The sequence below is a fragment of the Salmo salar genome, chromosome 02 (genome assembly GCF_965601325.2).
Source record: "Salmo salar chromosome 02, fSalSal1, whole genome shotgun sequence".
Classification (NCBI taxonomy): Eukaryota; Metazoa; Chordata; class Actinopteri; order Salmoniformes; family Salmonidae; genus Salmo; species Salmo salar.
Window position 1 is genome coordinate 82584140 of NC_138292.1, and position 18361 is coordinate 82602500.

The 18361-nt window shown below is 43.1% G+C and overlaps 1 protein-coding gene across 1 annotated transcript in view; it reads right to left on the reverse strand.

Moving 5' to 3' along the window:
- Positions 1 to 1622: 1622 nt before the first annotated feature.
- Positions 1623 to 18361, reverse strand: part of LOC106595103 (uncharacterized) — a 22263-nt gene continuing 5524 nt past the window's right edge. The window contains exons 2-3 of the mRNA XM_014186481.3: positions 3936 to 11067; positions 1623 to 2563 (exon numbers count right to left, since the gene is read on the reverse strand). Coding sequence (XP_014041956.2) covers positions 2136 to 2563; positions 3936 to 4287 — 780 coding nt within the window. The 5' untranslated portion in view covers positions 4288 to 11067 and the 3' untranslated portion in view covers positions 1623 to 2135. The remainder of the gene's footprint in view (positions 2564 to 3935; positions 11068 to 18361) is intronic.

Below are 18361 nucleotides of genomic sequence, written 5' to 3' on the forward strand. Positions count from 1 at the left end.
GAATACCTATGTAAGAATGCTGTTCATCGATAACAGCTCAGCATTTAACACCATAGTACCCTCCAAACTCGTCATTAAGCTCGAGACCCTGGGTCTCGACCCTGCCCTGTGCAACTGGGTCCTGGACTTCCTGACGGGCCGCCCCCAGGTGGTGAGGATAGGTAACAACATCTCCACCCCGCTGATCCTCAACACTGGGTCCCCACAAGGGTGTGTTCTCAGCCCTCTCCTGTACTCCCTGTTCACCCATGACTGCGTGGCCATGCACACCTCCAACTCAATCATCAAGTTTGCAGACGACACTACAGTGGTAGGCTTGATTACCAACAACGACGAGACGGCCTACAGGGAGGAGGTGAGGGCCCTCGGAGTGTGGTGTCAGGAAAATAACCTCACACTCAATGTCAACAAAACAAAGGAGATGATCGTGGACTTCAGGAAACAGCAGAGGGAGCAGCCCCCTATCTACATTGACGGGACAGTAGTGGAGAGGGTGGAGAGTTTTAAGTTCCTCGGCGTACACATCACGGACAAACTGAAATGGTCCACCCACACAGACAGTGTGGTAAAGAAGGCGCAGCAGTGCCTCTTCAACCTCAGGAGGCTGAAGAAATTTGGCTCGTCACCAAAAACACTCACAAACTTTTACAGATGCACAATCGAGAGCATCCTGTCGGGCTGTATCACCACCTGGTACGGCAGCTGCTCCGCCCATAACTGGAAGGCTCTCCAGAGAGTAGTGAGGTCTGCACAACGCATCACCGGGTGCAAACTACCTGCCCTCCAGGACACCTACACCACCCGATGTCACAGGAAGGCCAAAAAGATAATCAAGGACAACAACCACCCGAGCCACTGCCTGTTCACCCCGCTATCATCCAGAAGGCGAGGTCAGTACAGGTGCATCAAAGCGGGGACTGAGACTGAAAAATGGCTTTTATCTCAAGGCCATCAGACTGTTAAACAGCCATCACTAACATTGAGTGGCTGCTGCCAACATACTGACTCAACTCCAGCCACTTTAATCATGGAAAAATGGATGTAATCAATTTATCTCTAGCCACTTTATATTATATGTTACATATCCTACATTACTCATCTCATATGTATATACTGTACTCTATACCATATACTGCATCTTGCCTATGCCGTTCGGCCATCACTCATTTATATATTTGTATCTACATATTCGTATTCATTCCTTTACACCTGTGTGTATAAGGTAGTTGTAGTGAAATTGATAGGTTATATTACTTGTTCGATATTACTGCATGGTCGGAACTAGAAGCACAAGCATTTCGCTACACTCGCATTAACATCTGCTAACCATGTGTATGTGACAAATAAATTTGATTTGATACCTATAGTTAGAACCAAGGTACTGGCTTATTAGCAGTACTTAGGGTTAGAACCAAGGTACAGGCTTATTAGCAATTGTCCACTTCCCCAATCTTCTCGTGCAAACGCAGGGAGACAAAGATGCTCCCAACCACGTAGATTTCATTCAGAAGCTGATGGCTTAAATCTTAATTTAACAGCCCATGTCTAATAGTTCATAGTGCACTTTTTGCATATGCAACCACTTTTGTTCTTCAGTAATGTTCGAAAGAAGTTGCAATTCATTCATGTTCTTAGTCTCATTTAATGGACATTTTATTTAACAACATGTTTCCTAAGTCGTAGACGAATATGTTTGTTACTATGCTGTACCACAGCGCCCAATAAAGGACGATATCCATCCGGACCTTTGCCACCGAGGAAATTTGTGTCACTGGACCTTCTCAAATAGTAGTTGACTACCCCTGATGTCGAGAATCATTGTACCATCAAAACCGCTGTTACAATATTTTTGGTTATGGAAAATATATTTATTTTCAGCTGTTTGAAACTGGTGTACAAAACCGAAAGTAAAAGAAAAACTAAACTTCAGAACAGGAAGCAAAGAAATAGCACACATAGAACAAATATACCGCTTTTTCAACTTGCTTTTGACGAGAATGTAAGATCTTTAGCTAATATTTCTATGTGAATTTGGTGGGGTCGCCCAAAAAGATACACATTGTAACTTTAAACAAACATATTCCATATTCAATTTGTTACATTCTGTACAATGTGACATGAACAAAAACACATTCTCAGTTGTAAGGCTTCTCTCCTGTGTGTGCTCTCTCATGTCGTTTCATGCTCCCAACCTGGGTAAAACTCTTGCCACACTGGGAGCATAGGTAGGGCTTTTCTCTTGTGTGTATCCTCTCATGTTTTTTCAGACTGTCTAACTCAGTAAATCTCTTTCCACACTGGGAGCATTGAAAAGGCTTCTCCGCTGAATGTGTTCTTTCATGATCTTTCTTGTTCCCTAACTGGGTAAAATCCTTTCCACACTGAGAGCAGTTGCAAGGCTTCTCTCCTGTGTGTGTCCTCTCATGTTCTTTCAGGTGCCCTAACCGGGTAAATCTCTTTCCATACTGGGAACAGTGGTGTGGTCTTAATTGTTTTGCCGTCTCTGGGTCTGATTCCCTTGAACGACTCTTCCCGCTGTCGAAGTGAGAGTCTGGTCTATCTTCTGCCAAAGACAAAGAGAGTACTTGGTTAAAACAGAGAGACCTGAATGAAACAGCCACATGATAAAACTGTCTCCCTATGAGGTTTAATCGAGACTAGATCCCTCTTTATAAAATGGTACATTTGGGTCCTGGGTGCAGATTGGTTGATAGCCGTTGGTTACTCATGATAATCGATGCGTAACGCCAGAGGCGCTTCCACATGTCTGAAAAGGGGTGTTATTCACAATACTCCGCGGGTAATGGACAGCACAACCACTGTCCCACAGCCCAGCCAGACAATTCATAACAACTCAATCTTCACTGGCAAAAAAACCATCTAGACATTATTACCACATGCTTCTATAGTCTAACATTTAGTTTGCAACAGAGGGGATTTATATAAACCTTACTACATGATCTGCCTCTCAGACCTCTGCAACAATGTTGCAATTTTATAAATAATATAATAATAACCATTTTACAAATGCAACAAGGCCCTCAGCCCTGTGGATCACTATGAATAACACACTCGTAACGGCTATTTCCTGGCGCTCCTCTCCACGTCACGCGTAACCGCTTACCCACGTCACGCGTAACCCCTTACCCACGTCACGCGTAACCCCTTACCCACGTCACGCTTAACCCCTTACCCACGTCACGCTTAACCCCTTACCCACGTCACGCTTAACCCCTTACCCACGTCACGCTTAACCCCTTACCCACGTCACGCTTAACCCCTTACACTCCTGGGAATTGCCCAATATGGTCAGGGCTAAATTGAAGTTTATTACAGAAGAAATATGGAATCCATAACCATGGTAGCAATTAAAAGGGAACAGTTAGGAGATTATGGGGGAAAGTATTAGACTGAAGGTGAGGACAACAATTCACCTGAGAAGACTGACTGAATCTTTCATGTGCATTTTACATTTACTGTACTTTTCTATGCATTTGATGATAACAAAATCTGAATTTGGGGTAGGTACAAGATAAAACAAAAATGACAGCGTTTGAGTGAGAGGTCTAACTGGTGTCTCCAAGTGGACACACACCTCTCTAAACTGGGCACAGTTCCTAAGTCATTTCAATGCACTTTTATCACTCAAAGAAGTCTTCTGCTATAAGGTGCTTTTTTAGTTCTCCTAGTTGTGCCATTCAGGAACTAAAGCAAGCACACTTGTAGTTGTTTTGTTAGGAACACAGCCCTGCATCCTGCCTTTACACAATTAAATAGAGGGTACAAGCTACAGAGGGTAGTGCCTACGGCCCAGGCACAACACCTACAGTACATTACATAATTGAGTGTAGAACTGCAGTAGAATTACATTTTAAAAGCACACATTAGTTCAACAACTGCATAGTTTGTGACCCTGTTTTTAAGACAGTACTCACTGGCGTTAATCAGATATCCGTTCTGCTCTTCTTCCTCCTCCTCCAATGTGACAGTAATCTCCCCCTCCTCCTTCACTCCGAAAACGTATTCCCCTTCCTCCAATGTGACAGTAATCTCCTCCTTCACTGAAAAAACGGTATCCTCTTTCTCTTCCTCCTTTTCTTTCACTCTGAAAACTTCTTCCTCTTCTTTCATTGAAACGTCTTCTTCTTTCACTGTAACAGCCTCATCCTCGACTTCTTGTTTAACTGTGACAGCCTCTTCTTCGTTCTCATCTTTCACGAGAGCTTCTTTCCACGTCCAGCAGACCCCGTCTTCTTTAGCAGGGGAGGAATATCTTAGTGAACTCATGGTCGGGGATGTTAGCTAGCCTAGTGTAATTGCTAATTTAATTTAACCAGCCAGCTACCTGACTAACAACAACGTAAATATGGAAATAGTAGATATGACAGACGTGTGTTTAAAACACAATGACTAATATACACCGAAAACGTCTAAAGCGCTCCAATGTTTCGCTATGTTGGCTAAAAAGCTACCGAGGTGGCTGACTAGCTAGCTGTTTTTGTTATTGAAGAAGCGTCCTGTCCACTAGATTATACGTCACTCTTGTAGCGTCACTTGAAAAACTCACATTGCAATCTGCTGACTAGAGTGCGTAGCGCAGTTGGGAAAACGTTTATTCCAGACAAAAAGCGTATTCTTCATATATTTCATGGAAACGTACAAATCTTTCTGATTGAGAGGGGGTCAAATACTTATTTCCCTCATTAAAATGCAAATCAATTTATAACATTTTTGACATGTGTTTTTCTGGATTGTGTTGTTATTCTTTCTCTCACTGTTCAAATAAACCTACCATTAAAATTATAGACTGATCATTTCTTTGTCAGTGGGTAAACGTACAAAATCAGCAGGGGATCAAATACTTTTCCCTTCTCACTGTATCAACTCCTACCCAACCTCCAGGCATGTTCACATCAACACCACCTACCCAACCTCCAGGCATGTTCATATCAACACCTAGCCAACCTCCAGGCATGTTCATACCAACTCCACCTACTCAACCTCCAGGCATGTTCACATCAACACCTCCTACATAACCTCCAGGCATGTTCATATCAACTCCACCTACCCAACCTCCAGGCATGTTCTCATCAACACCTCCTACATAACCTCCAGGCATGTTCATATCAACTCCACCTACCCAACCTCCAGGCATGTTCATATCAACACCTCCTACCCAACCTCCAGGCATGTTCATATCAACACCACCTACCCAACCTCCAGGCATGTTCATATCAACTCCTCCTACCCAACCTCCAGGCATGTTCACATCAACTCCACCTACCCAACCTCCAGGCATGTTCTCATCAACACCTCCTACATAACCTCCAGGCATGTTCATATCAACACCTCCTACCCAACCTCCAGGCATGTTCATATCAACACCTCCTACCCAACCTCCAGGCATGTTCATATCAACACCACCTACCCAACCTCCAGGCATGTTCATATCAACTCCACCTACCCAACCTCCAGGCATGTTCTCATCAACACCTCCTACCCAACCTCCAGGCATGTTCATATCAACACCTCCTACCCAACCTCCAGGCATGTTCATATGAGGCCATTGTGATTTCAAACCATACTCCTCATTATTATAAGCCTCGAGTTGCTTAGACCGAGCAGTCCCTCTAATTCATGGCGTATTAACCCTCAGACTTTATCGGATGAAAAGTTACAGGAATAAAAGTCTAGATAGGCACAATGAGACCGTGACTCCACCTAGCAACAACACAACGTTTACATGCCATTCAAAATGACACCCCGTGTTTCTTTGTCATGCCTAGTAGCCAGATCGGTTTGTGTTTGGTCAACGTCTCTCTCATTTCTAGCCGTGTTAAACATTCCTGGAGAATGGAAAAATATCAACTACAGCATTTCTATATTGTTAATAGAATATAATAATATAATACAATGGGTTCTATCAAGAAAATCATTGACAATAATCACTAATGAAATACACTCGTACTCTTTTAAAGCAGTGTGTGTGTTAGTGAGTGAGTCTGAAAACTAGCCATCAAATGCTTGCTTCCTCTGTCCTTGTTTCCTACACTCCTCTTTTGAAAGTGCATTTGTGCTTTGAACGGGAAGTGAGGAATGGAGGAAACAAGGGGAGAATCTCAATTTTATTTCCTTGATTCCTCAGGTCCTCTCTCCTTGCCTCTTTTTCAAAAACCCATTGGATAAGAAGGTGAAAGGGGAGGGACGTCTGACCTTCTCATCCAATGGGTTTTCAAATCAAAATCCCATTTTATTTGTCACATGCGCGCGAACACAACAGGTTTTATTGTGAAATGGTTGATTACAAGCCTTTCCACAACAATGCAGATTTAAAAATTAAGAAAAAAAAAGAAAAAGATAAGGAAATAGTAACACAATATAAAAGGAATAACGAGGCTATATACAAGGAGTACCGGGTCAACGTGCTGAGGTACCAGGTAGTAACGAGGCTATATACAAGGAGTACCGGTACCAGGTCAATGTGCTGAGGTACCAGGTAGTAACGAGGCTATATACAAGGAGTACCGGTACTAGGTCAATGTGCTGAGGTACCAGGTAGTAACGAGGCTATATACAAGGAGTACTGATACCGGGTCAATGTGCTGAGGTACCAGGTAGTTGAGGTGATTGAAGTAATATGTACAGTAACAGTCAAAAGTTTGGACACACCTTCTCATTCAAGGGTTTTTCTTTATTTTGTACTATGTTCTACATTGTAGAATAATTGTGAAGACGTCAACACTATAAAATAACACATATGGAATCATGTAGTAACCAAAAAAGTGTTAAACAAATCCAAATATATTTGAGATTTTTCCAAGTAGCCACCCTTTGTCTTGATGACAGCTTTGCAAACTCTTTGCATTCTCTCAACCAGCTTCACCTGGAATGCTTTTTCACCTGGAATGCTTTTTCAAATTCCAGGTGAATACATAAAATATTCAATGTATTTTTTTTAGATAAAAATGTTGCATTAATCAAATCCTTTTTTCAATCACCAACTGAGTTCTCTGACATGGTGGAATAATACTAATGTAAACATTCATGTGGTGGTGAATGTTTTTCATGTCAACATCTTATCAATGTCATCAGAACAACATCATCACATTTGTATACTCCTTTAACTTGATGACTAGTACACAAATGAACTTAATGACAAAATTCAAGAGGTTTCAAGGTTAGAATCCAAGGTCCCATGGGGCTCAGTTGGTAGATCGTGGTGCTTGCAACGCCCAGGATGTGGGTTTGATTCCCACGGGGGACAAGTACAAAAATGTATGCACTCAGTACTGTAAGTCGATCTAGATACCGCCCCACTAGATCCACAGACGATGCAATCGCCATCACACTGCCTTATCCCATCTGGACAAGAGGAATACCTATGTCAGAATGCTGTTCATTGACTATAGCTCAGCATTCAACACCATAGTACCCTCCAAGCTCATCACTAAGCTGGAGGTCCTGGGTCTGAACCCCGCCCTGTGCGGGCTATACTCGGCCTTGTCTTAGGACGGTAAGTTGGTGGTTGGAGACATCCCTCTAGTGGTGTGGGGGCTGTGCTTTGGCAAAGTGGGTGGGGTTATATCGTGCCTGTTTGGCCCTGTCCGGGGGTATCATCGGATGGGGCCACAGTGTCTTCTGATCCCTCCTGTCTCAGCCTCCAGTATTTATGCTGCAGTAGTTTATGTGTCGGGGGGCTAGGGTCAGTCTGTTACATCTGGAGTATTTCTCTTGTCTTATCCGGTGTCCTGTGTGAATTTAAATATGCTCTCTCTAATTCTCTCTTTCTCTCAGAGGACCTGAGTCCTAGGACCATGCCTCAGGACTACCTGGCATGATGACTCCTTGCTGTCCCCAGTCCACCTGGCCGTGCTGCTGCTCCAGTTTCAACTGTTCTGCCTGCGGCTATGGAACCCTGACCTGTTCACCGGACGTGCTTGTTGCACCCTCGACAACTACTATGATTATTATTATTTGACCATGCTGGACATTTATGAACATTTTAACATCTTGACCATGTTCTGTTATAATATCCACCCTGCACAGCCAGAAGAGGACTGGCCACCCCTCATAGCCTGGTTCCTCTCTAGGTTTCTTCCTAATTTTTCCTAGGGAGTTTTTCCTAGCCACCGTGCTTCTTTCACATGCATTGCTTGCTGTTTGGGGTTTTAGGCTGGGTTTCTGTACAGCACTTTGAGATATCAGCTGATGTACGAAGGGCTATATAAATAAATTTGATTTGATTTGAACTGGTCCTGGACTTCCTGACAGGCCGCCCCCAGGTGGTGAAGAAACAACACCACCGCTGATCCTCAACACAGGGGCCCCACAAGGGTGTCTGCTCAGCCACCTCCTGTACTCCCTGTTCACCCATGACTGCGTGGCCATGCACGCCTCCAACTCAAATCATCAAGTTTGCAGACGACACAACAGTAGTAGGCTTGATTACCAACAACGACGAGACAGCCTACAGGGAAGAAGTGAGGGCCCTGGCAGAGTGGTGCCAGGAAAATAACCTCTCCCTCAACGTCAACAAAACACAGTGTGGTGACGGCATAGCAGCACCTCTTCAACCTCAGGAGGCTGAAGAAATTCAGCTTGACCCTAAGACCCTCTCAAACTTTTACAGATGCACCATTGAGAGCATCCTGTCGGGCTGTAGCACCGCCTGGTACGGCAACTGCACCGCCCTTCAACCGCAGAGCTCTCTAGAGGGTGTTATGGTCTACCCAACGCATCACGGGGGGCACACTGCCTGCCCTCCAGGACACCTACAGCACTTGATGTCACAGGAAGGCCAAAAAGATCATCAAGGCCATCAACCACCCGGGTCTCGGCCTCTTCACCCCGTTATCATCCAGAATGTCGATGTCAGTACAGATGCATCAAAGCTGGGACCGAGAGACTGAAAAACAGCTTCTATCGCAAGGCCATCAGACTGTTAAATAGCCATCACTAGTCAGCTACCACCCAGCTACTCAACCCTGTACCTTAGAGGCTGCTGCCCTATATACATAGAGATGGAATCACTGGCCACTTTAATGTTTACATACTGCTTTACTCATCTCATATGTGTATACTGTATTCTATTCTACTGTATTTAGTCAATGCCACTGATATTGCTCGTCCTAATATTTATATATTCAATTCTTTTAGATATGTGTATTGATGGGAATTGTTAGATACTACTGCACTGTTGGAGCTAGGAACACAAGCATTTTGCTACACCTACAATAACATCTGCTGAATATGTGTATGTGACCAATAAAATGTGATTTGATAAGAAGCGTCTGCTGAATGACAAACATGTGAAATGTAAGAAATGCACGTTATTTTTTTATTTTATTGAATTTGAAAAATCATACAATCTACCTGCAGTGAAGCTGCTCAATATTTACATTGCATTCAGTCATCTAGCAGCCAATCCCATCCAAAGCGACCCACAATAGTAAATAGGGTCAAGCGCCACGCCAAGGGGCAAATCGACAGATCTCACACCCAGTCGAATCGGGGACCCAAACCAGCGACCACTCGGGCCACTGGCCCAAGCTCCCAAACGCCAGGCCACCAACCATCCAAGACCTACACAGTCCTCTCCCGAAAAAACCTCTGTCAACATCCTGGTATTCAAATAAAACTGGTATACTTAGCTATTTATGCTATTTTTGTTTCTCCACCAATTTCGATCCCTGATCTAATCATTTACACTTTGCAATATCCAAATCATGCATCCAATCAAATTTCTTTTAGTAATATCCAAATCCAAGAGGTTTCAAGGTTAGAATCTCGAAATGCACATTCTATTAATCTATATCATAATTTACATTTTTAAATACCAATATTCAAATCTATACTTCATAATCAAAATACACATTTAAAAATATATATTTTGATTTGAGATATGATCATGTCTTAAAGAAAAACAAAAGTAACCCTGTTTTTGAGTAAGCTTTCATATACATTGATTTGATGTGGCATAAACCAAATCACAATTTCTTAAGTCAAAAATATAAGTCAGAACACAGCGCCTGTATTCTCTCATGTGATTTCAGGTCCTCTGACAGGGAAAATGTATTTCCACAATGAGAAGATTGGAAAGGCTTCTCTCCATAGTGTCTGCTTTCATGCACTTTCAGGTTCCCTGCATTTCTAAAACTCTTTCCACACTGAGAGCAGTGGAAAGGCATCTCTCCTGTGTGTGTCATCTCATGCATTTAAGTTCCCTAACTAAACTTTTCCACAGAGTGTGTCCACTCATGTGATTTCAGGTAGCCTAGCTGGGTAAATCTATTTCCACAGTCTGAGCAGTGGTAGGGCTTCTCCCCTGTGTGTTCTCTCATGTGTTTTCAGATTTCCTAACCAAATAAAACTCTCCACACTGGGAGCAATAGAAAGGCTTCTCTCCTTCTCATGTGTGTGTCATTTCATGCGTTTTCAAGGCCCCTATCTGGGTAAAACTTTTTCCACACTGGGAGCAGCAGAAAGGCTTCCCTCCTGTGTGTGTCATCTCATGCATTTTCAGGTTCCATGAATGGGTAAAACTTTTCCTACACAAGGAGCATTGGAATGGTTGTTCTCCTGGGTGTATTCTCTCATGATCTTTCAGATGCGCTGACTGAATAAATCTCTTTCCACATTGGGCGCATTGGAAAGTCCTCTCTACTAAGTGTGTTCTCTCATGTTTTTTCAGGTCCCCAGATGAGAAAAATTTATTTCCACACTGGGAGCATTGATATGGCTTCTTTCCAGTGTGTGTTCTTTCATGCAGTTTTAGATTGCTTGAGTGTCCAAAACCCTTTCCACACTGGGAGCATAGATATGGCTTTTCTCCAGTGTGTGTTCTTTCATGCACTTTTAGATGCCCTGAGAGTCTAAAACCCTTTCCACACTGGGAGCATTGATATGGCTTCTCTCCTGTATGTATCATCTCATGCGTTTTCAGGTTCCCTGAGTGTCTAAAATACTTTCCACAGTGGGAGCAGTGGTGTGGTCTTGCTGGTTTGGTCTTCTGTGGGTCTGGTTCCCCTGTATGACTTTTCCCGCTGTGAGAGTCTGGTCTTTCACCTGCTGAAGACAAACAGAATATTTGGTTAAACAGAGAGACCTGAAAGAAACCTCTACATCAGTGGTTCCCAAACGTTTTATAGTCCCGTACCCATTCAACCTCCAGCTGCGTACCCCCTCTAGCAACAGGGTCAGCGCACTCTCAAATGTTTTTCAAACTCTCAAATCATTGTAAGCCTGCCACACACACTATACAATACATTTATTAAACATAAGAATGAGTTTGTCGCAACACGGCTCGTAGGAAGTGACAAAGAGCTGTTATAGTACCAGGGCACAAATAATAATAATCAATAATTTTGCTCTTTATTTAGCCATCTCACATATAAAACTTTATTTGTTCATTGAAAATTGTGAGTAAGTCACCACAGGTTAATGAGAAGGGTGTACTTGAAAGGATGCACATAACTCTGCAATGGTTGGTTGTATTGGAGAGAGTCACAGTCTTAAAATCATTTTCCACACATAGTCTGTGCCTGTATTTAGTTGTCATGCTAGTGAGGGCTGAGAATCCACTCTCACATAGGTACGTTTTTCCAAAGGGCATCAGTGTCTTAACAGAGTGACTTGTCAAGGCAGGATACTCTGAGCACAGCCCAATCCAGAAATCTGGCAGTGGCTTCTGATTAAATTCAATTTTCACAGAATCGCTTGTTGCAATTTCAATGAGGCTCTCTCGTTCAGATATCGGTAAGTGGACTGGAGGCAGGGCATGAAAGGGATAACGAATCCATTTGTTTGTGTCATCCGTTTCAGGAAAGTACCTGTGTAATTGCGCACCCAACTCACCTCAGGTGCTTCGCTAAATCACATTCAACATTGTCTGTAAGCTTGAGTTAATTTTCACATAAAAAAAAAAAATCATACAATGATGGAAAGACCTGTGTGTTGTCCTTGTTAACGCAGACAGAGAAGAGCTCCAACTTCTTAATCATTGCCTCAATTTTGTCCCGCACAATTGAATATAGTTGCGGAGAGTCCCTGTAATCCTAGATTCAGATCATTCCAGTGACAAAAAACATCACCCAGATAGGCCAGTCGTGTGAGAAACTCGTCATCATGCAAGCGGTCAGACAAATGAAAATGATGGCCAGTAAAGAACTTTAAGCTCGTCCCCCAATGTGAAAAAGAAATGTGTTAATATTTTGCCCATTGATAACCAGCACACTTCTGTATGTTGTAAAAGCGTTACATGGTCGCTGCCCATATCATTGCAAAACGCATAGCCTTGTTTTAACAAAGTTAACAATTTTCACTGTAATGTCCAAAACGTCTTTCAAGAGGTCAGGCATTCCTTTGGCAGCAAGAGCCTCTCGGTGGATGCTGCAGTGTACCCAAGTGGCGTCGGGAGCAACTGCTTGCAGGCGCGTTACCACTCCACTATGTCTCCCTGTCATGGATTTTGTGCCATCAGTACAGATACCAACACATCTTGACCACCAAAGTCCATTTGATGTCACAAAGCTGTCCAGTACTTTAGAAATATCCTCTCCTGTTATCCTGGTTTCCATTGGTTTGCAGAAGAGGTCTTCCTTAATTGACCCCCCATAAACATAACAGACATATACCAGGGGCTGTGCCAGGCCCGCCACGTCTGTTGACTCATCCAGCTGTAACGCTTAGAATTCACTGGGTTGTATGCGTTTCAAAACATCTCCTGCCATGTCACTGATGCGTCGTGAAACAGTGTTGTTTGATGAAGGCATTTGTCTGTATAGTTTTTTGGGGCCTTTTCCCCCTGCATTGTCCCAGTCATATCTGCGGCAGCAGGAAGAATTAAGTCCTCCACAATAGTATGTGGCTTGCCTGTCCTAGCCACTCGGTAGCTCATCATATAAGACGCTTCGAGACCCTTCTTATTAATGGTAACTTGCTGCTTTTATACGTCTTACTACTCGAAAGTCGTCTTAAATTCTCAATCAAAACAACTCTCATGGCTTATTTTTCAAACTGGCATGTTTTGTTTCTAAATGTCTGTGCAAGAGAGAAGGTTTTCATCGAGTTGTGAGATGGTACTTTTGCACATAACACTGTGACTGAGGAAAGGCACTACTCCCAATATAAGTGAACCCCAAATCAATGTAGTTCTTATATTTGCGCGTCTTCGATGGTCCAACGTCTCCGTCTGTTGTTCCGTGCTTTCCCGGGTAAAGGGGGAAGTAGCTCTTCGGCTGCATCAGATTCACAACTGTCAGTGTCCATGCTAGCTGGGCTAACAACACATGTATAATTACTGATTCTAGCATTGGATGTGCTCAGGGAAGCAGAACAACTTGTGTCGTCGACAGGTGCAGGTGTAGTAGTGCTGGTAGTAGCAATACTACCAGTAGAGCTGGTATGTGTCTACGGACGAGGGCCTTACTTTTTTTAACCATTTCTCAATTTTCGAGCAAACGGAATGAGCAGCAGCTACCGTAAATTCCGTACTATAAGCCGCAACTTTTTTCCCAGCTTTGAACCTCGCGGCTTAAACAATGACGCGGCTAATATATGGATTTTACCCGCTTGTAATTTTTTTTTCTCCAAAAAAACACATTCTGTGACGTGCTCAGTTTTTTTGGCGGCATGAAGCTTTCATTAGACCAATGAAATTGCCGAACGGGTTAAGGTCAAACAACTTTTTTTGTTTACTGTTTAGATTAAATCGAGTGCTCTCAAACTTCCCATCATTCTGATTACGGTAGTCATTTTGTCACCCTCATGGCAAAGACACGGAGAAATGTATATGATGCGGCTTTCAAGTTGAAGGCGATTGATCTGGCTGTTGGAAAGGGAAATAGAGCTGCTGCACGGGAGCTTGGTCTTAATGAGTTGATGATAAGACTTGGGAAACAGCAGCGTGAGGAATTGACTCAGTACAAAAAGACAACTAAAGCTTACTGCTAATTTTTTGTTAGAAGCCGTGTTTTGTTAAAGCCTATTTATTTTTGTTACAAGCCGTGTTTCGTTAAAGCCTGTGTAAAGTTAATTTGTTTCAATGTACCGGTAGGCACCTGCGGCTTATAGACATGTGTGGCTTATTTATGATCAAAATAATATACATTTTTTAAATTCAGTGGGTGCGGCTTATATTTAGGTGTGCTTAATAGTCCGGAAATTACGGTACGTTTGGCTACCTACGGACTGTTAGTTGAATTCCCGCAAGAGAGTAACGGTTAATATGATTGGATGTTAATTATTTGACTGGGCTACCTGTATTTGACATTGTGTTGTTATTTTGCTGAACACTAGATGGTTTAATTTTATTTTTGGTAATGAAACGAGACTACTAAGGTGATTACATTTTTTTTTTTTCAACTCACCCAAATCTATAGCCCCGTTGGAAAATATAAATGGACTGTTTGAAAAATGCGAAGACCTTACACACACACATACACATATACAGTGGGGAGAACAAGTATTTGATAACCTGCAAAATCGGCAGTGTTTCCTACTTACAAAGCATGTAGAGGTCTGTAATGTTTATCATAGGTACACTTCAACTGTGAGAGATGGAATCTAAAACAAAAATCAAGAAAATCACATTGTATGATTTTTAAGTAATTAATTTGCATTTTATTGCATGACATAAGTATTTGATACATCAGAAAAGCAGAACTTAATATTTGGTACAGAAACCTTTGTTTGCAATTACAGAGATCATACGTTTCCTGTAGTTCTTGACCAGGTTTGCACACACTGCAGCAGGGATTTTGGCCCACTCCTCCATACAGACCTTCTCCAGATCCTTCAGGTTTCGGGGCTGTCGCTGGGCAATACGGACTTTCAGCTCCCTCCAAAGATTTTCTATTGGGTTCAGGTCTGGAGACTGGCTAGGCCACTCCAGGACCTTGAGATGCTTCTTACGGAGCCACTCCTTAGTTGCCCTGGCTGTGTGTGTTTCGGGTCGTTGTCATGCTGGGAGACCCAGCCACGACCCATCTTCAATACTCTTACTGAGGGAAGGAGGTTGTTGGCCAAGATCTTGCGATACATGGCCCCATCCATCCTCCCCTCAATACAGTGCAGTCGTCCTGTCCCCTTTACAGAAAAGCATCCCCAAAGAATGATGTTTCCACCTCCATGCTTCACGGTTGAGATGGTGTTCTTGGGGTTGTACTCATCCTTCTTCTTCCTCCAAACACGGCGAGTGGAGTTTAGACCAAAAAGCTCTATTTTTGTCTCATCAGAACACATGACCTTCTCCCATTCCTCCTCTGGATCATCCAGATGGTCATTGGCAAATTTCAGACGGGCCTGGACATGCGCTGGCTTGAGCAGGGGGACCTTGCGTGCGCTGCAGGATTTTAATCCATGACGGCGTAGTGTGTTACTAATGGTTTTCTTTGAGACTGTGGTCCCAGCTCTCATCAGGTCATTGACCAGGTCCTGCCATGTAGTTCTGGGCTGATCCCTCACCTTCCTCCTGATCATTGATGTCCCACGAGGTGAGATCTTGCATGGAGCCCCAGACCGAGGGTGATTGACTGTCTTCCATTTTCTAATAATTGCGCCAACAGTTGTTGCCTTCTTACCAAGCTGCTTGCCTATTGTCCTGTAGCCCATCCCAGCCTTGTGCAGGTCTACAATTTTATCCCTGATGTCCTTACACAGCTCTCTGGTCTTGGCCATTGTGGAGAGGTTGGAGTCTGTTTGATTGAGTGTGTGGACAGGTGTCTTTTATACAGGTAATGAGTTCAAACAGGTGCAGTTAATACAGGTAATGAGTGGAGAACAGGAGGGCTTCTTAAAGAAAAACTAACAGGTCTGTGAGAGCCGGAATTCTTACTGGTTGGTAGGTGATCAAATACTTATGTCATGCAATAAAATGCAAATTAATTACTTAAAAATCATACAATGTGATTATCTGGATTTTTGTTTTAGATTCCATCTCTCACAGTTGAAGTGTACCTATGATAAACATTACAAACCTCTACATGCTTTGTAAGTAGGAAAACCTGCAAAACCGGCAGTGTATCAAATACTTGTTCTCCCCACTGTATATACATACACATATATACACACACACGCATATAAAAAATGTGAATCACATTTTTATTTGGCATACCCCTGGGGGGAATAACTGCTCTACATGACAAAACGGTCTTTCTACAAGGTTTAATCTAGACTAGATCCCTCAATAAAATTATTCATCTTCAAGACCCTGGTGCTTGGTTACGGAGCAGCTGGGGGAACTGCTCCTCCCCTTCCTCCAGGCTATGATGGATGCAAGAAATTAGCTGAACAACTTGTATATTTAAGAGTTGTATTAAACCTAGATGTGCACAGGGAGACCGCAGAGACTAAATTCCTCTTCTACAAAGTGTAACAATCTGCCACCCTCCTGGAGGGAGAGCAGACCTAAATACTCTGGCCTTAACTGTTCCTTGTCTCATCCTTCCCTGGGTCAAAACATTAAATCAAGGCTAATAAATGGCTGAAATGTAAAATGTAGAACAGCAGAGTGCGTCATAACAGAGTGGCTGTAGTGTTAAAGTGATAATACCAAATGCTAACCTCTCCTGTTATTGTAATGGTGAGAGGTTAGCATGTCCCGGTCCCGTGTGGCTCAGTGCGGTCCCTTGTGGCTCAGTTGGTAGAGCATGGTGTTTGCAACGCCAGGGTTGTGGGTTCGATTCCCACGGGGGACCAGTACGGAGAAAACAAAATGTATGAAATGTATCCATTCACTACTGTAAGTCGCTCTGGATAACAGCGTCTGCTAAATGACTAAAATGTAAATGTTAGCATGTCTTGGGGCTATGATATATAATGCTAATCTCTCCCGTTACTGTAATGGTGAGAGGTTAGCATGTCTAGGGGGTATGACATATAATGCTAACCTCTCCTGTTATTGTAGAGGTTAGCATTATATGTCATACCCCCAAGACATGCTAACCTCTCACCATTACAATAAGAGGAGAGGTTAGCATGTCTTGGGGCTATTATATATAATGCTAACCTCTCCTGTTATTGTAATGGTGAGATGCTAGCATGTCTTGGGGGTATGATATTTAAGTGATAATACCAGAATAGCCAGTGTTTGGAGGATATATTTTAGGTGTTCTGCCTCGGGCCACCCAACCGTGCCAATATATCCTCCAGACACTGGCTTCCAAGACATTATCACTTCCTAACGAAGGGTTAGCAACATATTCAAATAATGACTGACATATTTTCCTTAAAACATTATTTTAAAGAATTTATTTCATACCATTTCATCCTTCCATGAGCTATTATAGTCCCGACACAAATCTAGGGTTGCTACCCAAGGCAGTTAGGTTACTAGAGATGCGCCCCAATCGCGAAATCTTTTTGTTCTCCATCTATGGACGCAACCCAGTCGTTCATTTTAAAAGGTCCTGTTGCCATGCTGGCTGGCAACCCTCTTAGCCGTTGTTTGCTAGCTAGCCATCTACGGCTAACACTGTCACATCAAACAATGTATCCAGAATAACAGAAAAGTAGCCGTATTTGCCTTTAAGCTGTTTGAACAAAAATATAAAAAATGCAACATAATCCATCCACCTGACAGGTGTGGCATATCAAGAAGCTGATTAAACAGCATGATCATTACACAGGTGAGCCTTGTGCTGGGGACAATAAAAGGTCACTAAAATGTGCAGATTTGTCACAAAACAATGCCACAGATGTTTCAAGTTGAGGGAGCATGCAATTGGCATGATGACTGCAGAACAGTCCATAACAGCTGTTACAGAGAATTAAATGTTCATTTCTCTACAATAAGCCGCCTCCAGCGTCATTTTAGAAAATATGGCAGTGTGTCCAACTGGCCCCACAGCCGCAGACCATGTGTAACCAAGCCAGCCCAGGATCTCCACATCCAGCTTCATCACCAGCGTGATCGTCTGAGGCCAGCCACCCGGACAGCTGTTGAAACTGGTTTTGTACAACCGAACAATTTCTGCACAAACTGTCAGAAACAGTCGCAGAGAAGCTCATCTGTGTGTGCATCGTCCTCACCAGGGTCTTGACCTGACTGTAGTTCGGTGTTGTAACAGACTTCAGTGGGCAAATGCTCACCTTTGAGGCCACTGGCACTCTGGGGAAGTGTGCTCAAAGTTTGAATCCTGGTTTCAACTGTACCGGGCAGATGGCAGAAAGCGTGTATGGCATCGTGTGAGCGAGCAGTTTGATGATGTCAACGTTGTGGACAGAGTGCCCCATGGTGGCAGTGGGGTTATGATATGGGCAAGCATCAGATACAGACAACGAACAATTGCATTTCATCAACGGTAATTTGAATGTACATTGTCATGCCATTCATCCGCCGCCATCATCTCATGTTTGAATATAA